General features: G+C 38.9%; 1 protein-coding gene across 1 annotated transcript in view; it reads right to left on the reverse strand.

Annotated features, from left to right (window-relative positions):
- The window catches only part of cdh4 (cadherin 4, type 1, R-cadherin (retinal)), a 298,802-nt gene that overhangs the window by 99,293 nt on the left and 173,600 nt on the right, over nucleotides 1–25,909 (reverse strand). Inside the window, exons 4-5 of the mRNA XM_065241440.2 lie at nucleotides 19,257–19,483; nucleotides 8,428–8,616 (exon numbers count right to left, since the gene is read on the reverse strand). Coding sequence (XP_065097512.1) covers nucleotides 8,428–8,616; nucleotides 19,257–19,483 — 416 coding nt within the window. The remainder of the gene's footprint in view (nucleotides 1–8,427; nucleotides 8,617–19,256; nucleotides 19,484–25,909) is intronic.

Raw genomic sequence — 25,909 nt, forward strand, 5'->3', positions numbered from 1 at the left:
AAAATATTACAAACTACTCACATGTGGCTTTGGTGGGACATTTAGGGGTTGCTGTTCTGATGACATTGTCTGCAGCTGTGCTTTGAAAAAGATAAGTCAAGCTAACTTTAGTCACAATATGAGATATAATATTGCAAGTTAAACAACACAACAGCATTATAATACACAAAACTATGAAGGCACTTTTATTTTTCCAAAATGTGTTTTAATCCATTAGTCTCGCTGTAGTCAGTTATTTTTTAAGATTTGTTTCAGTAAGCTTCCGTGATGCTGTAGATAGTTCGACCAGACGGGCTTTGGTTCTACTAGCGATTTGACCAACAGCCAATCAAAAGTGACCTTTAATTTTCTGATTGGTTGATTTTGTGGCACACTTGTTACGCTGTTGACAGTTGAGCGAGCGTGTGCTTCGAGTTGAGCGCGCACAGAAGAGAGAGACGTTTGTGAGAGAGCACCTGAGTAAACTGCGTGAGACGGGTTATTACTGCACGTAAATATATGGAATACCAAACAAGCAAATACATTTATTGAGCACAGAATCGTTTTTTATTTGCTCAAACGATTTTTTTTTGCGATTGTTAATTTCTGTTCAAAATATTATGTAATGTGCTTGCAAAATATAGTTCTCTGTGCTCAAAACTTACAATTGCTAACTCAGGATTGAGGCACAAATATTACGCCATACGTAACGTGCAATAAACCTTGAGAGTCTTATCTTTAAAAGCTCTAATTCCTATTTAGATGACAGACTTTGTTACCTAAATAAGCAGCGGAGGAAGAAGACCCCCAGTTTAAGAATAATTACAAAAAAAATTTTTGTTTTCATTTTTATTACATAAAAATAGATGTTTTTTATCTATTTTTTTAATTAGTTTAAAGCAAAGCATTTATTCGCTTACCAGGCTGCAAGTGAAGCAGCTCTTTGTTCCTTCTAACGTCTCATAATTGGTCCTCATTGTCCAAGAGACTTAATAATAATCTTTTACATTTCAATCCTTTAATCTTTTATATTCAAAAGCATTTTTGTGCTGCTGCGCATTCATGTATGTGATAACCAAACCTGCATTGTCGTCCCGTGTATAGGCGGTTATTACTAACGTGCTCTCTAAATAACAAAAAACATATTGCGCAATTGACTTTAGACCAGGTTTTTGTTGGTCAATGGCGTAGTCTATTTTAGTTGCCTCAAAATAGCAAAGCGCCATCAATGCGCCTGAACACACCTCGTTTTCAGACCAGAACGCCCATGGGCGCAACATTGGCCGCAAATGCATTTGCCATTTAAACAAGGTGGCGCTAAACGTAAAAATGATCATTGCGCCTGGTTGAAACTAGCAAAAGACACTTGCGTCGTGCAATGCGCCGGGTGTATGATAGAGCCCATAGTGAAAAGGGTTGGGAACAACTGCTCTATGGGGCACTGCAGTAATAGCTTCCCCCTGCTTTGTGTGTGTTCACTACTAACTAAGATGGGTTAAGTGCAGAAGTCACTTTCAATACAGTTGCCACTATGTCACTTTTACTTCACTAGTTAAAGAACTATGCCTTTAAATAAATAAAAAATAATGATTTTAAAGTCAGAATAATAAAACACAATACTGCTTCTTTTATATAACTACAGTATTATCACATAATCTATCATTTCATTATCTGGTATTTCTCAAAATCACATTCCAGACTTACAGTAGGCTACTGCATGCGTCACTGGTCCCAGTTTACGAACCACTGCTCTACTGAACACAATCTGTTCTCATTACTCCACTGATACCTCTGCACTGCGTTATTCTTCAGCTAATGTTGAGAACATATGCATGTTTTTATTAGCAAAATCTCCGCTTCTCTTTCTTTTCTCAGGGCCCAGGTATCATTGAGTACAATTGCCAGGCGGCAGCAGCCATTAGTGGCATTAGCGTACATATCCCTTTGCAGTTCGTTCTGTAAATCATCCATGCAACGACAAAGCCCCAGCACTGCTCGCTAAATAATAGGGCACAGAGAATATGAATACCGGCGCTGGCCAGGTGCACCGTGGCTCCCTATCTCCCCTCGGAGCTAATGGACCAATATAAGAGAATGGAAATTGATTTGAGCTAGTCAGTAAATTAAGAATTCACCTCTTTCATTTTGTGTTTGGGGAGACTATGCGTTGTTTATCGGAATTCGAATTTAGCAGGTAATTGGGTATGTAGAAAATGTAAACAAGAGAAAATGCATCTATGCTTTTATTATTGTCTCTGAAACTCCAATGTACTGTGGAGGTTTAACAGTGGTGTTTTTTTATCCTGAGAAGTCATTCACTCCTTAAATAATAATTGGTAACACTTTAAAATAAGGTTGTATTTGTTGACATTAGTAAATGCACTAGTTAACATAAACTAACAATAAGCAATACCATTTTTACGACTTTAATACATTTTTGCATTAACAGTGACATTTTCGAGCACAATGTATAGCTCATCAAAACATATATTTAGTCCATCATCATGTCAAAATATGTGTTTGGCTATCGTGTGAACCTATGTGCATCACGTGTCATGTCAAATACATGCCTGCTGAAGACGCTTTGAAGGGGTTTATGATCAACCAGACGCTCGTGTTTGCCAGCTCGCTTAATCTCATATGCAATCAGAGTTTAGTGTCTTGCGAGTATTTTGTGAAAGTGAGTGTCTCTTTTATCATAAACCCTTTCGATGCTTGTGTAACAGGCATGTATTTTGACATGACGCATGATGCACATAGGTCAACATGCCACACAAAACACATATTTTGACATGACATGACAAGACCTATTTTGAATTTACGCCCCTCGGAATAGATGTCATGAGCCTCCATTGTGCATTAATACATTTCTTTAAAACCCAAACCCAGATAGCCGTCTTCGCCTCCTCTTTTTTTTCTGAAGCAAAATGTACTTAGATGTAAATTTCAACGATTGCGTTTCGAAATTTGAAACTAGATGCAGATGCATGGGTGTAATTCAAGGTTCTGCATGTTACATCATGTCCTCAGTACCACAAGACTCCTACATTATAGAAGCTGTTCAGAAATATATTAAAGTCAGACTTCTGTTAAATAAAAAATAAGCCTCATCATTTAAAATGAGCCATGTATGTGCAATCCAGAAGGCAACAAATTAGCTATATATATTTTTTTTTAATAATGTAATGTATAAAGTAAAGAGTGATTTACTTTGGAAATAGTGCAGACTATTAGTGTGGTTTCAGCAGCCTACTCTCTGAAAATAGCCAACAAGAGTAAAGCATTACAAAATGTGTCAGAACCACAGACCAAGGTGTCTAAAGCCAAACATTTAAGGCTAGAGGTGAAGATGGGTTATCAAAACATCCCCTCAAATGGGTCCCATGCCTTTCACAGGTTTTCTAATCTTTCCATAAGGGTGGTTTTAAGTGTTGTCCATGTGTGCATCAGTGGAAAGAGATTGTGGTAATCCGTTGGTGTAATCTGAGAGCTACAAAAGTACGTGAGGGAGTTTATGAGGACAGTTCACAGAATGGCAAGTCTCAAGAACAGATAAGAGAAACTTGAGCTTGTACAACCTCAGACAAAACACAGATTCGGATAGCACACCTCAAAATAACACATAAGTGTGTGTGTTTGTGTGTGTCAGGGTTGCCAACTGTCCCGTATTAGCCGGGACGTCCAGTATTTTATTATTTGTCACGTACGAGATGTCTGGTGTCCCTTTTTTTGACTGCTATGCTGATCTAACCAGTAACTGATACAACTGGCTTGTTGGACTTCATGTGGCGTCACAAGAACCGAGTGGCAGATAACATCAAATCCGGCAAGAGCGATTCGAGAAATCATACAAAGGAGACTTTTTTCGAAATGCTCTCGCGATACTTGATGTCATCCACCTGTCAGTTGTTGAGGCGCCACAAGGAGTAACAGCATCAGTGCTGATCACAACCCTTAATAATGACCTCCGACACCTTTCATCCAATCACAATCAGTATATGTTTAAGGGGGTCAAAAAATATGATTTCATGTTTTCTTTTTTTATATAGTTGGTTATTTAGCTGTTTGTGCATGTATAAGATCTGCATTCATTCTCAATTCTGAAGAGATCGCTGATCCAGAGACCTGCCTGACACGCCTCAATCTGAAACGCCCCAAGGCATTTCCAACTTTGCTAGTAAATTCTCGCGTTTGTGATTTACAGACTGTAAGTGTGTTTTATGTTGGCTCTAAAAGAAAACACAGCTCACAGAATCTATGTTAGTTTTAGTTTATCACACGTAAGATTAACATGAAGAAGATAACGTTTTTTTTACCCTTAGTGCAGGAGTCACAAGTGTTTTGTTTTAGACAGATATTAAAGGTAATGGTTCAATTAAAGGACTGTTAAAAGTACCTGCTGTAAATTAACAAACTATTAATAAACCTGTTGCCAAGGCATAAGTGTTATAAATTAATATTTAATTAGGAGATTATTATCATTTTGACAAATGCCTTAAATACAATGTACACACAAAACCAAAATGGCCGCTCTGGCAACACAAGTCTCGCCTTCCAGTTAAAAGAATCAATCATCACTGAATAAAGACAGAGGATTCCCTATGGGAGGGGTTACGTACAGAGTCGCGTGAGGCGCTTAACAAACTGTATGCATACTTCGAGAAAAAAGTTTTTTTTAGCCCAATTTGACTATAAGAAACAAAAGCTATGTTAAAAGCTAAATGCTTGGTCAGAAATATGTTGTTTAATTGTGATTTAGCAGTAAGTTTAGAAAAAAATTTTTTTTCCCAATTCAAGATCTGTCTTGCAGGCTACCTTGAAAACGAGCTCAGAAGGTCACGAGAACACAGAACGCATTTGTGAGAATCGAGATGTGTGCGATCTTCCTGTTGGTCACCTGACCTCCGCCATTGTTTTGCCGCAAAGAGTTCTGGGGCGTAAAGTGATTTTAGTCGAGACCAGGGGTCTCTGCTGAACAAAAAGAGGTGTTTCCCAATTTTGGGGTGTTTTTATATTGAAATAGGTGTTTTTCCGCCTCTTTGTCTGATTGGCTCAAATTGAGTGGGTGATTCCCAAATGCATTTTGAGAAAGAGGGCGTTTTCAACTGAAAAAGGTGTTAAAAAATAACGATGTATGGCTTGATCGGATGGTTGAAAACGTCTTATCCCAGTTTAAAAACGCACCCAAATTGGGAAACGCCCTTTTTTGTTCTGCAGAGACCTAAACTTCGAAGCAAGTCTGCACTCGATGCATCCTCGATATCATGAACATATCCGGGTATTTTTATGCGTCCTCTGTACTTGCGTTCTTGAGAATTGGAATTGAACTGTGACGGTTATGAACACAAGCCTGAACCAAAGTGAACTTCCAATCTGTATTTATTTATCTATCGGTATGGTTAGTGGCTTAACTGATTTTTGAAATACCTTGTCGAAAATAAAAAAAATTTGTTTGCTATAGATGAGGGGAGACGATGAGCATGGATCACTTGTGTGGAGAACTTTGGCAGCAAGGCAAGAATTCAAGGACCTGTAGCTAACATACATTAATTTTAAACAGTAACATTACCTCAGTATAATAGATGATATGCATTATGAACAAAGGTAATTTACTTGTCTTTTATTTCCCGTGTTATCAGAAAATAAACTACTGTAAAAGGACTCAGGTGTTGTTATTGATTCTAGATGGAAGTCTACCGGATGTTGCATTTAGTCCTCAAAAGCTGTTTGTTTATGTTGTTGCTGCTGCTGAAACCATGGTGGGGACATGAAATGTACTGCGAAGTAAAAATAACCCACCATCCGCCATCAAATGGTTTCCCATAACCACGCCAAACCCAGCAGTGAGCCCCAAAGATATGAAAGATCCTGCCATCCTCATTTCTCATCTCATGCTGGAAAAACTTGAGGAGAGGCTTTGTAGAAGCATTAGGTGGATGAGTGATGTTGTTGCCCTGTGCCAACCTACTTCCAAACCCCCTCCTCATCAACCCTTGACTCAGAGAGGAAAGCACAAGTCCTCTACTTCCCTTAGAAGGGCCCTTAGCAGCAGACGCACGAGAGCTGTCTGAATGAAGGCTCTTAAAACTGTTCACCTGTGATACTGCGCTTTTAACCTCTTAGGTGTCTCTGTGGTTCAAGAGACGTGAGGCGAGGAAGAATCGGTGTTTCAGACATTTGTGTCTGAGACGGGGCTCCAGTAAAAGCTTTTGAGAGGATACTTGTTCTTTTATGTCTCAGAATGAAACTTAAGTTTGAAACACGCATTTCAATGGGTCTCATTCCTTAATAATTGCGTAACTTTTTGGTATTTATACTCACACTTGAAAATCTCACAAAAACACGTGTGTACGCACAAGAGTTTGTTCTTATACTTGTTTTTACGTTAGTGAATTTGGAGTGTTCTACATGAGCGGCCGCGTGCACAAGGTTGGTAATTTGCATAAAACACGCCCAAACCAGCTCCATATAAGGGTTTTCCAAAGTGCAGTGCTAGTCCACAGAAAATTTTAGATCAATTTGTCATGAAAGCAAAAGAGCTTGAAAAGAAATCCATGATCATATTTATTATCGGTAAAGTTTCGTTTTGCTTTGCATTTTTTATTTGGTTTTGCTGTCGCTGGAGAAAGCCAGTGCTGTCCACCGACCGGAATAACATTAAAGTAGTATTAGATATGACATTTAATTAATATGACGCGCATCTGTATCTAAAATAAAACAGACAGAAGATCAAGTGATTGACTTTTGGAATTCTCATTACATTTACATGACGTTTAGGCTATATTAGGCATTAACAGACGCTTTCATAACGAGATTTAAAAAGTGAGCGTCATTACGCGCATCTTCTTTATATGTTTTGAAAAATTAAGTAGGCTATAATAATGTATATAATAATAATAATATAGATCATGTATAATAATTTATAATACAGAAATTATTAAAATATAAAATGTAATCATGTATATTTTTATATATTAACTCTATAATTATATTAACATTATAACATCCCTAGAATATCAAAAGTGTCTAAAGGTGGTAGATCCTTTTCCTACTTGGCCCCTAAGCTCTGGAATGATTTACCAAATAATGTTCGAGTATCAGACACAGTCGAGCAATTTAAATCTAAACTTAAGACATTCTTCTTTAACAAAGCATTCACATAGAATGTCCAGTAAATGTACTTTTCCCGCAGTAGTTATTTTGTCTAGAACAAAGCACTCACATACCTCATATGGGTAATTTACTCTTGCCGCAATATATATGTATGACACTTGCATTACATGCGAACGGCCCCTACGCTAATAGAATTCTCTTTTTGTCTCCCTGTCTCGTCCTCGACCCCGAGGACAATGAGACAAACAGACCCAGTTCCTGTTGCTGTGAAGGTCATCGCACCACTGATCTACTGGCTTTCCTTCAACGTGATGCCCAGCCGATGCGCGACCAACGACCACCGCCTGAACCAGTTTAATCCGCTATCCCTACTGTGTCTATATATATAAATATTAATTTCTCCTAGGGGTTTTTTTAGTCCCAGGGAGAGTCAGCCAACTTTGGCTTAACTTAGCACTTTACTGTATACATTATTAATACGCTCGCTTACACGGTTTATCCTTAGCCGCTATATTCTACTTCTTATACTATGTATTGATTTTCAGTGTTCTACTCTACATCTACTCATGTAAAGCTGCTTTGCAACAATTAACAATTGTGAAAAGCGCTATATAAATAAAATTGAATTGAATAATTATAGCCTAGTGTTTGATTATAGCGTACGTGATTATTGCGTACGAGTGGTTTTAGGCATTCATGATTTTTTGCGCACATTTAGAAGACATTTTGATACGAAAGTTTTTGTTGTATCACGATTTGTTCGTAAAAAAATCTGTACGCACATCTCACGCACAAATTTATGCATAGGCATGCTTAGTGAAGGAAACCCAGTGTTTATTAGTGTTTTAATGTTTCTCCAAATCCAGTGTTTTATTAATCAGGAAGGGGACACATGATGGCACAAAAAAAACCTTCTGTTTCATAAAAAATGTACTGTAGTGGAAAAGGCTCTTCAGACCATAAAAAGATGATTAAAAACTAAGTGGTTCATATGGATGGGAAACCAATATTGGTTCAACTTTGGTATCGCTTTAAAGAACCTTTATAGCGCCTTTATTTTATATCAAGTCTATGTTCATCAAGTAAAAGTGAACATTTGAATTTTACATTCATGCATTTTATAGGCATTTATATCCAAAGTGACTTACAGTGCAATACAAACTGATTATAAGTACTGTATCAATGGGAATCGAACCCATGAACTTTTGCACTGCTAACACAATGCAATTACCAAGTGAGCTTTAGCAACACTTGCAAGGAAAATGAAGTGAAGGTTTCATGATCAACATAAGCTTTCCATGCTTTTAAAGGCTAGCAACCATAAATGACACTGACCCTGACAAGAACTTGCGGAAAGGGACCTCTGGAATTTTCAGGCACGTTGATTGGTGGAATGACCCAGTCTCGCTTCTGTCGTCGCAGCCCATTGGTGGAGCCCCGCTGGTGTTGTCGTGGAAACGTAATGAGCCTAGGATTTTGGTAGTGGTTGTGGGAGGATCCGCCATAGAAACCATCCCCAGCAATCTGTGGAGAAAATATATAAACACACCATATATGAAATATAAAAACAGTACACGACAAATTAAAGAAAAACAATGTAGAAGTTTATCAAGCACTATAAATATCTTGACAGTTCACATACAGTAGATAAACTTAAGACATGTTTAATTGTGTTTGTATCTTCAAGGCAGCAAAAAAATCAAGGAGACATTTTTCTCAGTCATCTGCTTTTTACATTCCACTACATTCACTTGCTTGGTTCCACTACAAAATGCTTGGTTGTTTTCAAACCATAGCTGGGGAATATATGAGCAAAACCAATGTTGCATCCCAAAATGCTGGTTGTTTCTACCCATGTTTGGGTAATAACAACCCAGCATAGATAAATTTATAAACCAACCATTATGGGTTAAAAACAACAACCCGGCATTTTGTAGAGTGCTTATTTTAATTTCTCAAAAAGAACTTTAATAAAATCATCTGAGACAAAGCTGATATTTAAAGAAGACGCAAATTGAAAACATCACGTCTACTGAGCTATGAAAGGGCATCACGTCTGTTGAGCTATTAAACATTTCCTGAGGGAAGTCACTCAGACCTGCTTGAAGAGATAAACACTCTTGTCCAATTATTACCAATTATCCGTTATTTGTGAGGTCGTGGCTTGAAAGCTGTGCATGTGCACCTGAGCCCTACACCGGGATCGTAAAGTTAGCTGCGGGGTTTCTGCTTAAAGGACCAATCAAAATGACAAATCGAATCAAGGCCTCTGTAAACCAGTCCTTATAACACAGCAATATCACATTGACGCATACCATGACATTTCCTCACGGGTGTCCAATGAAAAAGATTGATGAAATACCACATCAATAATTTAGACAAGAAAAACTAGAGCTGTCGCTGACCCTGACTCGATTCATCCAAAGGCCAAGGCGAGGGCTGCGACGACCAATCAAACATCCCCGGATCCCCAAGCTACCGTTTCAGAGGAGATAATTTACAGTGTCTGGATGCCCTGGATGTCTATGTGAGGGACTGTGTTGTGCTTCATTTAGTGTCTTTAGTGCTCATCTCTGAATTGTCAGCTTTTCATGTAATCCTGTGTTGCCATTTCTTCCCCTGACAACCCGGCTCTGTACGGCACTGTATTTCCTTGCCGAAACGCTTTTGCCAAATCCCAGCATTCTCTCTCGTCTTTCTCTCTCTCTTGATGGCGGGGGATGCCAACTCAAGCATGCGTAGGCAGGTCAGCCTATCAATGTCTCACAAACACGGTTTGTCTGCAGAAGAGCTCAAACAGATGTGAGGCAAATCTGAGCAAACATATTGTAGTTTCTCCCTCTTTTGTTTTAATTTTTCACAGCTTGATGAATCTGGCTGCAGGGGCTTGAGCGAGCTCGGAAAATGGAGGAATTGTATCAGAGGGAGGGAGTTATGAATGAACGAGGAGGGCAGCTGTGAGAGGCTGATAAAATCACTTCCGCCTCAGCTCTGCTCATCCACAAAGCTCACAGGTACCCGCTGCAGAGAGAACGAGAGAGCGAAAGAGAGAGAGAGAGAGAGAGAGAGAGAGAGAGAGAATGGGTCGCAACAAGACCTTTCAGGGGGCGGCAGGTGGAATTACTGTGCATAAGAGGGTGAAATAGAGAAAGAAGAGGTTATAGAGATAGAGAGAGATAAAGAAAGAGGGAGAGAATGAAAAAGAGATAGAAAATGTGAGAGAAAAGAAATCAAGGTGAGCAGTGAACGCTAAATAATGCTCTGGCACCATGAACAGATAAAAAATAACATTCCAGCTTTCTCCTGAACACTAAATTTACCAATGATTCATATTAGATGAGGTGTGTGTGTGTGTGTGTGTGTGTGTGTGTGTGTGTGTGTGTGTGTGTGTGTGTGTGTGTGTATGTGTGAGTGTTTTATATTCATGTTGCTGATAGCCGACAGTTATAAAACTCGTTTTTAGAGAAATTTGCATAAAGGTCTAAGCAGCAATGCATTATTAAACGCAAGACTAGTAATATTGTAAAATAAAATCAGTTGACATCATGTTTAATATTGACTTATTGAGGTCATGTCATAGATTGAAATCAATGTGAATCAATGCAATCAAACTTTAATGCTCCTAATCTCATAATTAAATTTTAAGACTTTAATTTCACAGGCATGGTCACAAATACTAAGCCGAAATGTGCATTTAAAAAAAGAATGCAAAAATGTTGTATATACATTCAATGTATGCTTCAAAGCTTGGATCCTGTTGCTTATTCATTTACATGTACATGTATTTTGGTGCTGGTAATATAAATGTTAATAATTTTGTTTAACAGCGCTTCATAGCTCCTGGGAGTTTCTCTTGTAACTTTGCAGTTACTTTGTAGTATTGACTTGAATGCGCACAACGTCAATGCAATGATTCATCTGGGTCTTGTTTCTGGGTGGTACACTAAAAAATTGGATATCGCAAGAATGAGAAGGGTGATGCAATTAAAAATGGATCCAACATAAGTGTGCACCCACATAACCACTTCCAGTTGAGGAAATCCACCAAATTTTAATGACCCAAATCAATTAAAAAAGTAAATGTTTCCACTAGAGCAGTATTTATTATAGTAGCTTTAAGTGAAGACAGCTACTTTACTCATGTTTTGAGCAAAGATTAAAAAAAAAGATGGACGACATGTCATATTGCACTAGTATTTGAAGCCAGACTCTATGGTAAAAAGGTCCCACCCATTTTCCCATTTAACTCAATCACAAACAAACAAATTATTATTTTCAATAGCACTAACTAACTTAAAGCAAAACCCTTAACAGCAAATGTACATTAACGTTATAGGAAATAACTAGAATAACAGAAATCATGTTTGCGACAAAATTATTTGAAGTGTGGCTCATGTCCCATTTGTTTACAAGAAGAAGGCGGGGCTTATGATTTATACTGCAGACAGCCACCTGGACACGTGTGGCACACCTGTCCAACCATGGACTGTAAAAATAGATGGACGACGCCCATTCGCTCTTTTTCATTTGTGAAAAGTGAAGCCGCCAGTGTCCCGATATGGCGCTGACATCTTGGGTCTTGAGTCTGCGCAGTAGCAATTCAGGGACCAGTCCTGTGCAGTATTGAGCAGGAAGTTAAGCCGCAAAATCAAGGCCCCGCCCTCGCAGAATGCCATATTACAGCTGTCAATCATGACATCACACCACAGTTTTTATAGCATTAAATAATTAACTAAAAACAAACTTATTTTAAAAACAAACACTTAAATTTACATCAGCTAAATAAATACAACTGTAAATGACAGAAACCAACTTCGGAAAAAAAATTGAAGTGTAATTAAATTGTTTAGTTGGGCTCAAGTCCCACTGAATAACATGGGGGAGGCTGGTTTTATAACCTATACTAGGACCAGTCACTGGGGGGCAATCGAGACATTTTGGCTTCACCTTTCAGGGCTTGTGCAGCACGCTTGGTTTCCACAGTTTACAATTTAATAAGTTATTAAACATGGCTTTTAATTTGTCTGTCTTCTATAATATCTTCTTAGAACAAACACCAGCACATTAAACCTGAACTTATATTTTCCATTTTCAATGCTTTTTAAAAGGATAAACACATACAAAATAACCATCATGGCCATTGCCTGTATAAAAAACTCTAAAATACTAACCCTGTATGCAATACCAGCATACGCCCGGTCAGCAATGTGACCTTTGGGAGGCTGCGTTTCGAGACACACTGCAGTCAGCTAGCAGAATGTGTTCCAACACGGACAAAAACCTTATCTCTCCCCGCACAGATCTGTTCATTAGTTTGGTGCATTCATCTTTTCAATCTCTGTCTCTCTGTCATCCACTCCATCTCACCCATTTTTTGCCCGCTGACAAACAGGACATTGGGAGCTCTGATAAAGACCTTGATTTATCCAATCAACTCTCATTGGCTCAGCAGAAGCATTCCTCCAAATGTCTAGCCAAAGGCACAGAGATATCCAAGCTAGTCTGATGCATTGTAGCACGGCTGTGCCAGCAAAAGGCACACCGCCTTATAACAGCACGGCTAATGAAAAGCTTTATTCATTCAGTAGAGGAACGAGCGCTGCAACCATTACAATAGACAGCGAGGAAAGAATAAACTAGAACAAGCATGTTGTGTTGTGGGACGGCACACAGCAGATGTAGGGAATGTGCTTCAATCTATGTGTGTGTGCATCCGAGAGTCAGCGTGTGTGAAATGGCTGCATGGATTGCCCTGAGCTCCCGTAGCTCCAGAAGAACCAGCCCTGCCAGCTGGCTCCCCATCCCTCCCCACTGAGAAGAAACCCGTTCGGGCATCAGTCAGCCCGCAGCTCTGCTGCAGACATCTGGAGGTTATTGTTCTATAGGGCCGCATTGCTCCGCTTGCAACCCTGTCTGGAGTTTTTCCATTACACGGCAGTATGTGCAATCTCCCCATTAGGCAGCACTCGTTTGCTACTTTTATAATCAGTCTTTGCACCAGACCTCACTGTCTAGAGAGAAGCAAATGTACCTGTATTTTCGCAAAGGTGAGAACAAAAAGTTACTCTGGGGTTTATAATTAGTGCGGCAGAATGAGTTAGCGGAGGTCTCCGGACCACTCGAAGCTCCGCACACCGGGTGGCCCCGCAATCTATTTTGCTCTCTGTGTTCTGTTTGGCCAGCAATTCAAGCTGAATTTATGCTGTTAAGGAGAAAACAGAAATAATGGCTGTTGAACGTTATTCCCAATGCACATAAATTCCGACTTCCAGCTTAGAACAGATGAAGCTTATATCTAGCTAAATGCCATCCAAAGAACAATCCCGTGTATTTTTAGATCTGCACCAAACTTTGCTAAACAAAACATGGTCAAGGTGGATGCACTTCTGATATGTCAAACGCTTAAATGATGGTTACAATTTATCATCATGGAAGCAGATTCAACAGAATAGACTATAATGGGTGCTGTAGAGGTATAGATGCAGTGATATAAACATCAAACAACAATATCCAGGACATTGTTAAAAAACATGTGATGTGGGTAAATGTCATGCACGTTTATAGTCAACTACACGTAATTTACGTTGAGCAGAGGCACAAAGAATTGCACTGTAGGAAGCCCTAGTTGAAATGCATAGGATAATAAATTGCTAGCTTTCCTATCTCTGTTTTTAAAGCATGTATGCTATTTTGTATCTTTGTTATTCTGCTTGCTTTGTTAAAGATATTGCAGAGGATTTTCTTTTTCTGGGTGGATCATTAAGACTATTGGTCCTACTAGTTGTCAATCATTCTGGTAATATGTTTATGTAGGCCGTTGTACTTGCTTGTCCCTTTCTGCGCATGCACACTTTCAGGTTTATGTGGTGACTTACGGTTTCCGTTCTCACTGTGTTTTTTCAAGGGTTGCAAGAGAAAAAGTGTCTTCAAATTGTATGACACGAAGAGAAAGGCTGCTGAAGAAAGAACCAAGACGAGAGTGTTTTTTGGAGAATATTTCACACGCTGGTGTGCGCTAAAAGCACAGGTTGGGCTTCCCACTGATGCCTCAGTACCCAAGTTTCTACTCGACAGGTAAAGTTTAGCATGCTATTTGAAGAAATCCATTTAAAATCACTGCTAGTAAAGTTAATGTAAGCTATGATTAGCGATGCTCGACAAGTCACGCACCACAAAGACATGGTAAACATCTCAATTTGTCTAAAGTAGCCTTATGACCAAATGTGTGTTCATTTTTGATAATTTCAATTTGTTCACCATAGTATTTATTACACAAATGCAACAAGCTACTTCCCCATTGCAGATCATGTCTTGAGTCCTCACTCAATTGATCAGTATAATAATGACAGCATCTTGTGCACAAGAATAACTAGGCTCGTGCATGCTCTCTCGTGCACACGTTTAATAGGCGTTCCCCCTCGAGTGTGGCGCATGTGCATTTCTTCAAAAAGTGAAGGGCGGTTCTTTTCTAAAATTCTGGAAAATCTTCCACTATACCTTTAATAAGGCATCTTATTTTTAATTATAAGGCAAACATATTGTTGTGAATGTGTGTGCGTACCAGTGGCGAGGCCAGAAATTTTAAACTGAGTGGACCTCGGTAAATTGGATGGATCTCATTGCCTACTCTCAAATTACATCATTTTACAATATAGTAGTGGTTAAACAAATTACATTACATTTTTTGAGAAATGGATCGGATAATCTTTGAATTAGGAAAAAAATTGAAAAAGGGAAAATAAAATAGGGCGCTGCCACTTTAAGACCAAATAAGCATGGATCCATATATTGGCACACGCATCTGATTTCTTTCTGAACTGTTTGCGTTCACTTTAAGACATAAATTACTGTTTTCATGAGAATGCGTAGCAAGATTGTGGTATTACGAGATAATTTTGCTTGTGTGTGTCTTGTCAAGCACAAAGAGATTCTGTTTTTGTGTGCTTTTTGAAACACGTGTCTCCATGCAGGCGCTTATGAGCATGTCCAGCTGATTAAGTGTGTGAATCTGTGCACACAGAAAACAGCTCACTTTAAAGAGACACTCCACATTTTTTGAAAATATGCTAATTTTCCAGCTCCCCCAGAGTTTTACCATTTTGGAATACATTCATCCGGTGTGGCGGTACCACTTTTAGCATAGCTTAGCATAATCAATTGAATCTGATTAGACCATTAGCATCACGCTCAAAAATGACCAAAGAGTTTCAATATTTTTCCCTTTTAAAACTTGATTCTTCTGTAGATAGATTGTGTACTAAGACCAATAGAAAATGTAAAGTTGACAGCCTACTCTCATTCTGGTGTAATAATCAAGGACTTTGCTGCTGTACCATGGCTGCAGCAGGCGCAATTATATTTTGCACTGCCCGAAAAAAGTCCCCTTGGTACTTTAAATAGCCTGGGAGTCTGGAACTATTTTCGGGCACTGCGGTATATCATTGCACCTGCTGCAGCCATGGTACAGACGCAAAGTCCGTGATCATTACGCCAGAATGAGAGTATAGTTCCTAGCCATATCAGCCTTAGTACACGATGTAACCACAGATGAGTCGAGCTCGATGCTAAGTGTCTAATCAGATTCAATGGATTATGCTAAGCTATGCTAAAAGTGGTACCACCAGACCCAGATATCAGCTGAATGGACCCAAAACAGTAAAAATCAAATGTTTAACTCTAGGGGAGCTGGAAAATTAGCATATTTTCAAAAAAAGTGGAGTGTCCCTTTAACTTCTTACAGTGCTCAAATTGTTTAAATGGCTTGAATGGTTTAGAAACAAATGCACATTATAAACTTTCTATATAAATAGCTATTTATTTCTGAATGATGCGTATTTGAGTGATAATTATTATTTAAGAGATTATTATAATGTATGTGTGATTTCTTGTGCTTTTCCACAAACATATTTTGTGTCTCCTCTGACTGGGTGGGCCAGCCATCAATCTGAGTGGGCCAGTGCATCCCTGGCCCTTATGTAGCTTCGCCACTAGTGCGTACATGGTGGTCATCAATCAGTGATGGTATCAGATGGTAATGCAGTTTTGCTCTTTGATCTGAACCATGGTACTGAACGATTACCATATTTAAACTATTCACATCATACACCAAGGTTTCTCCAAAGTACCAACCTCTTACCATGGTAGTTACAAAAAAACAAAAGTGACATCATAGGTGACAGGCATCTCTGTTAGGAATTAGAAACAAGAAAAACGCATTTCTGCTCATAAATCAACGGAAGCATTCCCTAAATTCCCAAATGATCTGTCTAGTTTCATTTCATTTGGATAAAGTTCTTCATTAATTCATTATTAATAGACTCAACTAGGTCACAGAGCAGTGCAGAGTCACATCTCTCACAACCCCCAGAACAACCACGTATCTTAATGCTTTGTGTGTGCGTTTGTCCTTCAGTAACCTGCCACAGCCCGCAAGGAGACGCTTCTCTAAATGGCCATGCAGAAGGAGAGGACATTTGAGGGGTTAGGGACACATGAATAGGGCTCGCCAGATCAGACTCCTGGTTCCCATGGTACCTTTCATTCCTGGCTCTCAGCTTGGCATTTTTAGGTCACTTTGGATGCAGGAACGGTCCAATGCCAGTGGGTAAGACATCTATATAAAGCCTGTTCTCCTCATCTCCTCTACACCAGAGCACAGGACATGGGCAAGACAGGCACATGTATTAAAAGTTTAATGATACTTGCCAAGCAGGACATAGTGTGATGTGGGATACGGTGCTGTAAGTGTGTGTGTGTGGTATTAGGAGGGCCTGAAAATGAGTTGCATGAGCATGAAATATTACTCCTTTCATCTTTTGTGTAAAAATTACATTTGAGCTTTCACTTTTCATAATCAGATCATGACTTCTGGTATGTTGCCAAGGGCTTGTGTAAACCCTTAAAAGCACGTGCCAGCTCCCGCCGCGCAAACGTGCGTACGAGAGGAAAAACAAAATGTAATCAATTTAAAAACTGTAACTAGTTTTCAAATTTTGATGATTGCTTAAACATAATAACATCTTGCTCTGTTATTGAATCTTGCTTTTGTGCGTGCAATATAGGCAAATAATTACACTGCGATACCTTCACCCTCAACAAAAAACACATGCTCAATCAATTTCTATTATTTTGTGCGCTCCATTACTGAGCTGCTAGACTCAGACCCAGCTTCTTTTTTACAGTTGAAGAACCATCTTGAATCAACAACTAAACAAAAAAATTATGAAATCATTGTTTGCTTTTTAAACCATTGAATTGATAAACACTGTTTCTTTAAGAATTCAGGAAATAATAATAAATAGATTTGCATACCAGTATAGTACATCAAACGTTTTTTTATGCTTTGCTTATGTGTAAATTAATGCTATATCAGAGGTATATCGCCGGTGTCATATTGCTTCGGCTGTGTACCACACAATGCAGCACTGCCTTCATAAGTCCTGAAAGGAATGCAAAAGTAAAAATACCGATTGCAATTTAATGTGCAAATAAAAGCAAGAAAAACATCAATTGCAATTCAATCACAAAAGCAGATGCAGATAATGAAAAGAAGATACGAATGAAGAAGAATGCTAGAAAAAGTAGAGGGCTACAATTAAATAAAGCTGAAAAATAATTTTGATCCATTGCTGTGATATAAGTGGGTGCTCATTTCTTGATGGATGGATGAATTGACTTGTTTCTTTAGTGCCGGGCTATTATTATTCACACTTAGAGAGAACTTTTCTCTTGCTTGTTCAAACATAACTCATTTTCAATTAATCCTGAAGATCATGATTGGGTATTTTGATTAAAAATAGAGCAGGATGATGACTCTCTAGGAACAGGGTTTAAAAAGACCTGCTTAATATTTAAAGGATTAGTCCAACTTTTAAAAAAAATCCAGATAATTTACTCACCACCATGTCATCCAAAATGTTGATGTCTTTCTTTGTTCAGTCGAGAAGAAATTATGTTTTTGAGGAAAACATTCCAGGATTTTTCTCATTTTAATGGACTTTAATGGACCCCAACACTTAACAGTTCTAATACAGTTTAAAATTGCAGTTTCAAAGGACTCTAAACGCTCCCAAACGAGGCATAAGGGTCTTATCCAAAAAAAATGCACTTTTAAACCACAACTTCTAGTCTTCCCACGGTCCTGTGACCCACCACTGCGACCTCACATAATTGCTTAAAGCCGTGGAAGGGTCACGCGTTACATATATAAAAACGCACATTTGCGACCATTTTAAACAATAAACTGACACAAAGACATTAATTAGTATCATTCGACATACAACGGTCAGAACGGTCCTCTTTCTCCACACTTGTAAACACTGGGGCGTAGTTTCGCATAGGTCATCCGTGACCTCTTGATGTGATGACATATTGCATGAGGTCGCGCTGGCGCGTCACACGACCGGGGGAAGATGAGAAGTTGTGGTTTAAAAGTGCATATTTTTCTCGTTTGGGATCGTTTAGAGTCCTTTGATACTGCCATTTTAAACTGCATTAACTCTTTCACCGCCAGCGTTTTTAAAAAAAAGTTGCCAGCCAGCGGCAGCGTTTTTCATGATTTTCACAAAAGTTTAATGTCTTCCAGAAAATGTTTTTCTTCAAATATATAAACATACAATATGCCAAATGAAAGAACAGAGCTCTGCTTTCAAAAAAAAAAAAAAAAAAAAAACGTTTCATCCTAACTTCAGTAGCTCTTTTGTAATCAGCTTTTGAATATGGGTAGGTTTCTGCAAAAACACCACATTTTGAGCAAAAAGCAGAGATAATTCCATTTTTGTGACAGACTTTTCATAGAGATCCCATTCAGAGCGATCTTTAAAACAGACACGGACATGCAGCAGCTTGCCATAGGGCAATACTTTCCGGTTTAAAAAGTTGCGGAATTGCGGAAAGACGGAAAAACTCGTCATTGGCGGGGAAGCGTTTTCTCTTGATTGACGAGATATCTCGTCAATGGCGGGGAAAGAGTTAAAACTGTTGGGGTCCATTAAAGTCCTTTAAAACGAGAAAAATCCTGGAATGTTTTCCTCAAAAAACATAATTTCTTCTGGACTAAACAAAGAAAGACATCAACATTTTGGATGGTGGTGAGTAAAGTATCTGAATTTTTTTTAAGAAAATGGAGTAATCATTTGATAAAGTTACACATGATTTGGCCTTGCCTGGTTAACAGGAGGTGATGGTGGGTGTCCAGCAAGGGCAAGTTTAACGGTGGTCTCCCAGATATGTTTGTCTGTGCTGTCTCTGGCTGTCACCATGAACTGGATCGGTTCGGTTAGATTCGCCACATCTTGCTCTAGGTACAGAGAGCCATCCGGTCGAACGCTGAACTTTAGGTCACTGCTCTCAAAATAAACCTGGCCTGTTTGCTGGCAGGTTTTGAACTTCACTGCAAATAAAACAGAAAGAGAAGGAACTTTGTGAGAGATAACACAGCCATTCAACACTTTAAAACAGGTGGGCAGGACGTTATTGATTTAACGTTTACATATTCAACCTCTATAAACGCAAACAAAAACACACAGAAAAGAAAACAAATGATATACTTTATGTCAAAAACTTTTCTAAATATGGAGTATAACGAAATCTGGTAAAACCGATTTGATTAGTGTTAGTGATGATGTAAGGCGTGTGCCAAAATAAGTGAAAAAATATATAGTCTGTACTGTATATCAAAAAAGTGAGATCTGTGCCAGCAACAAACCCTTCTGCAAGTAGTTGCAAGTTTTATAATTTGGTATAATTTCGCTACCAGAAGTAGAAAGAATAAGCGAGTCATATGCTTTCTCCCACTATGGTTGTTTGGAAAATGGTTTTGGTCAACAACAGCAGATGGTCCATTCAGTAACACCTAAGGGAAAGTTACACTGCTTCGACTCTTACAGCGAGCGAGCGAGCAAGAGAAAGAGAGAGGGAAGTGTGCCATGTTTATATTAATTACAGCTTAATCTTAAGGTTTTCATTACATTCTAATTTACCAGGATTTTAATCATACAACTTTCAAGGTAGATCTACGAGTATCATTATCAGCATTACACTATATGATAAATATGTAGTCTGCACTGCGTTTCCTTGCATTTTTTGTTGTGTAGGATGTTTTATAATTTGTAAAAATGATCACATGTCACAATCTATAAAAGCATGTTGCCATCTAAATAACTTGATTTGCTTGTACTGAAACCAGAAAGCTTACTGAACACACAGACATTCAGTCAATGACAAATAGGTAGCCTTTTTATTTTGTTATTGTGACTATGCACAATTACATGGTTGGTTACACTTTCAAATTTGCAATTTGAATAATTTTTCCTCTGTTGTCCACAACTAGTAAAATCAGAGAGCCCACCAATTGAGAAGCATCGGTATACTGTATTACTCTGATAGGCTGTGAAACCGCAAAATAATATTTGCAGATTAGTCTAGCTGTACGAAAAGGTCAGACGAGCACAAACAAATTTGAGTTCAACTTCCTGTTTTTATCCTCCCTTAGGATTAAAAAGAAAGACAAAAGTAAAGTAACTTCCCACTGATTCTATCTCTCTTCCACAATCCTGCTGATAACAAGACAAATTGATTTCATAAATCACATTGGAAACAAGTCACTTGTTAAGAGTGCTGGGTGACAGAAAATTGTGCCGTGAAATATCTTGCACGACAAGCTTTTTATCAAGCCATCTATCCAATTTACAACACAGTTTCCTACCAGAAGATGCACCAAAACAACAGACTAATAAAGCGTGGAATCCATTTCACCAATTGCGGCATGACTCGCTCAACACTCCGAGTTGCTTCTTGCGAATAATTGCATACGGGACGGGAAAAGAGTTGCATGCAGTTTCCAGAATTAGTGACACATGAAAAGCACGCTTTAACCACTTCAACAAGCTCTGCACAAAATGAAAAACAATGCAGATCATACTGAGAGAATCTTAACATTTAACTGTCAGTTCTCCGAAGAAGTATTGAAGATTTAAAACGAAAATTGGAGTAATTTTGTTATTTGGCAACCACCATAAAATGTCTGAATGCAGTAATTGCAGCCTGTTGTCGATGGGAAAATTGTTAATTTCATTTTTTTTTCTACCAAACATCAACAAAAACATCTGCCAGCAGGGAAAAAATTAAAATAAAACACTCGCCAGCAGGGAAAGAATGAAAATAAAACACTCGTGATAAAAAGATGCATTTTTCTGTGAGGCAAATGCAGGCAGCCGTTGTTTTTGTAAATTAGGCTAATTTGCTTTCATGGAATAAGCTAATTATTGTCACTGAGGGCTTTTTGTCACTTCACAAGTGACATACAGAGGGTAAACCTGTGGGCTAAGGGAGTGGGACAGAGGCAAAATCTTGAGTGTTTACATAAGAAAAGCACTGGATTCACGGAAAGGGCCCAGAATGATATTGTTGTGGTATTGGATGGGAATTTGGCATGAGAACACACGAATGGTCAACATCAAAGGTTTGTTCAACAACAACAACAACAGCTTCAAGCCCAACAAGGGTGTCTTTCCAAAATGCAAGCTTTTTCTCATACAGTAGGTCTAGTTTATCCTGTGTTTTCTATAATGACATACAGAGTCTCACAGAAGACCTGTCATGGACCAAACACACATACAGAGCTTTGTGACAAATGCGCATCAGCATCTTTACAATCTCTATCTTGTCTAAAAACAAGGTGCGGAAAGCTTTCTGTGTTGGGGCTATGTAGAGTCTGTTTTCATAGGGAAGCATCATCACCTGGTTCGGAGGCACCACGGCTAAGTAACGAAATGCACTGTTCAGAGTTATGTGGGCAGCAGAAATGACCATCAAGACTCCTCTACCCTGCATCACATACATCTACAACCAGCAATGCAGAACCAGGGCCAGGAAGATTGTAAAAGACTCCACCCTGGGAACAGTCTCTTCTCAGTGCTCCCATCAGGGAGATGCTACCGGATCCTGAGGACCAACATAGAGACTCAGGATTAGTTTATATCCTCAGGCAGTTTGGCTACTGGATGCGGACACTTAAGAAGTCTACACACAGTTGGCTGCACTATAAACACTAAAAACTCTTGCATCTTTGCACACCATGTCATCAAATGCTGCTAAAAATTCATTCTTCAAGCTGCGAAAAACACTTTTACATATCTATACAGGTACATGTAACATATATATTTTGTCTAATAAAGTTTATTTTTTATTCATTTATGCTTTTTCTAGGGCTGTCAAAAGATTAATCGCAAACAAAATAAAAGTTTGTTTAATATATTTGTGTGTGTGTGTTGTGTTTGTGATTATTAGCTATATATAAATACAAACATACATGTAAAAATATAAAAATGTAAAAAGATTTATATAAAAAAATATGTTTGCAAAAAGCACACTTATTGTTCTTTATAAGTTGTCTTCTTCTTCTTCTTCTTCTTATTATTATTATTATTATTATTATTATTATTTCACCCTAATTTTTGGCCAGTTTGTGCGACTAGGCAGTTTGACACACTTTAAAATGTTGGGCCGTTCTGAGTTGCTTGAGGACATGACATCACGGATCCATGTAGTTCTTCTGCCATTGGATTGAACAGAAAACCAAAAACAAGATTTACAGGTCACAAATTTTGTCCGAGCTTCACGAAACTGGACAAATATGATCCTTGGACCAGGCCTCACAAAAGTTACTAGAAGGATTTTTGATTTTCTTTACGCAGACAAACAGGAAGTCGTTCAATTATCAGGAATGCTTTCACATATTGAAACCAAACTTTGTACATGAACTTGGGACTCCAAGTTGAGAATGCACAACATAAAAAAACATTCTTAAATTTTACGCCACCAAACAGGAAGTCGTTTATACATCAGTATGTATATGTAATTAATTGCGATTTATCTTTTGAGAGTCCTAATTTTTCTATCATATTCTGTTTCTGTATTCCAGTTGCAATGCGGAATAAAACACACACAAAAAAAAAAATCACTACATTAATACATCACAAGTATGTTACAACTAAATAAAGAACCTTAAGGTAAATACAAGCTGACATAATAAACCCGAATCTAATGACTCATCAAACAATATCACTACTGAAACTGATTTTAGAAGAGCAAGAAATGTATTCTTGTATCTGTGTGAGTGTGTATGAGTGAACTTATGAAAGTATGAGACAGATAGAAAGGGAACACAAGGAGCGCTGTGTACCAGCAGCACAATAGGCTGTCTTATTGGACACTCAGCAATCTGTCTTAAAGGTGTATTGTGTCTTTTCTGTCCTACTAGCTGCACCAAGCAGAATTGCAAATACAGATTTTTATACAAGTTTAAAGGGTAGCACAGCCCCTGATTCATGCTATTGGTCAAGACGAGGTTGCGATGGGACGGCCTTTGCACACTGCTTTGACCAATAGCATCGATAGCTCAGAATGCAATTATGGCATAAAATTTTTAGCTTTTTCTGCAAAAAAAACATATAGATGTATTTATATCAACTTTATGTAACCCTTTTGCTCATTTATTTTGTTTGAATATTATTGTACTGTATGTTTTTTAGGTTTAAAATGTACATCCAATGCGATTCATCTTAGGAAGCCAATAATATGGAACATTTAGTTTTCTTCCCCTTAAATTGCAAATTATTTATTAGTAATGCACATTCCATTAATTTGCTAAAACAGGGCACAAAACTATAGCCAGTCATAGCAGTAAGAAAGATTGATAGACAGACAAATGACCCACAGAGAGAGTAAAAAGGGCAGAAAGAGATCCGTACTGACAAAGAAAAACTGAAAGAGTATAGGGGGGGAAAGTAAGGGGTGCATACAGAGAGAAAGAGGAAGGCACAGCCAGAAGGGACTTTATCAAAGTGGGAATTGAGAAGCTATGAGGTGTGTCCTGTTCACGTGCTGGGCTGGAAAACTTACCTGCAGTACAGGTTAAGACAGTTCAGGAGAGCCACAGCGTTTGATGTTCTCCACAGGCTCCCCTGAAGGTCATTCAGCCATGCGCCCACAAACAGACCCACTACACAAACTCAGAGCTTACAACATGTACTCAACATCTTACTGGGTGATGTGTAAGCACACTTAGGTTTAGCTGAATCCTTTTCAGATTTATAGGTCGGAAAGCATCTGTATCTATATGTGGGCTGTAGAACAAATGCATTGGATTGCAAAGACAGTCCCATGTCTGATCAGCTCCACCTTCCATACCACCAAAGATAAAAAAAAAAGGTGCATAAAGACATCCACACAACAACACAAATACACCCAGTTACTTGCTTGCACACACGCATGCACACATCAAAATCCTGAGGTCTGCTGCTGCAGGGTTGCATTGTTCTGCTTGACTGGCAGTAGAATAACGTACAGCAGCGCAGAACACAAAGACAGAGGGACAGTGAGGGCACCGAACTGTTACCCCGCACCCACGCACACACCCGGATGCACGGGCGCCGGTCCCCCTGACCCGAACATTCTGTCACTTTTGACAACGGTGGTTACGCTCGATGAACCGAAGTGGGTTAGAAGACTCGGCAGGAGCAGGATCACATGTCTGGCACAGACATTGCTTTTCATGCGAGTCATTCACACTAGTTACACATGCTCGACGCGCGTCAGGACGTGTTGAGTAAACATTTTAATAAGCCGTATTTTCGACCTGCACTCCAGAAAGACTAGATTGAGGTGTATTGATAGGTCTAGAGTTTGAGAGACAGTGTGTGTAAGGAAAACAAGCTAGAGAGGAGAGATCAGACGTGCTTCAAATCCTTCTCAGCAAACCACACGAGTGGACTGTTAATTAGTGTGATTAAACCCAAACACTTCTGCTTTTCTTTCTCGCGCGCGCGGCATGTTTTGTACTGTATGATGCTTCGGGCGCACGGCCCAAAATTAGCTTTTGTCACACCTCCCAATGACAGGTGAATTGAGGAAATTTACCATCCATATGTATTTCCAGCTTTTGCATACATAAGACGAGCCAGTCTGGGTTCCCGTCTCACCTCATTAAACTGCACCTGTCAAAAACATTGCGAGTGTATTTCAGTTTGGAGGTCTAATGCGAGGAATACGTCATATGTGTTGCCACATGGCAATGCGTGTGAAAGCTTAAGGCAAGATTAGATTAAATAACGTGTGTGATTATTTCATGGATGAATAAGGATGCGTGATGAGCCATGTCACTTACATCAACAAGTATCAGGCTATCTTTCTTAAAAGGTGATATTTGCACTGACAGGGATCCAAAGTGACAAAATTTCCACAAGTCATCTTCAACGAGAGTTGACGTGAGCGACCTTTGGCAAAGTTGAGCAAAGTTGGGCAACTTTATTCAAATGAACAAGCGGTACAGTCACCCGTCTTATACAAACAGATACAGCAATTGAGCAATTGAATGGTTCACTAAGTTTGACCTTCAGCATTATACTGTAGTGTGCTTTACAATAAAGTTCCTACTAGCAACGTGACATTTTGTTTACTTACCAAAGGCAATCACTTATACTGTACTTGCATTTAGTGCTGACTAAGTAGTAATTTTGAAGCGTGGCTGGGTGTCTGAGATACAGGTGTTGTGCAAAAACCCTTCGTTCTTTCTAGCTTTGCTATTTATGTTTCCCTCTCGTAAAAGCTCTTGAGAGCAGCTTTTTAACTTTTACCCTCGAACCACGAGGTCCTGCGATGCCAAGGGGCAATTAAATCAGCAGGTCGGGCACTTTGTCCACAAAGCAAAGAGCCAAAACATTTAAGCGAGTCCACCACTGTGAACTCACGGATGCCCTTTTAAAGCCCTGCAGGCACAATGGCCTGCAGTATGACAACTATAGCATGACTACAGTTG

Source organism: Paramisgurnus dabryanus, chromosome 14, assembly GCF_030506205.2.
Source record: "Paramisgurnus dabryanus chromosome 14, PD_genome_1.1, whole genome shotgun sequence".
NCBI lineage: Eukaryota > Metazoa > Chordata > Actinopteri > Cypriniformes > Cobitidae > Paramisgurnus > Paramisgurnus dabryanus.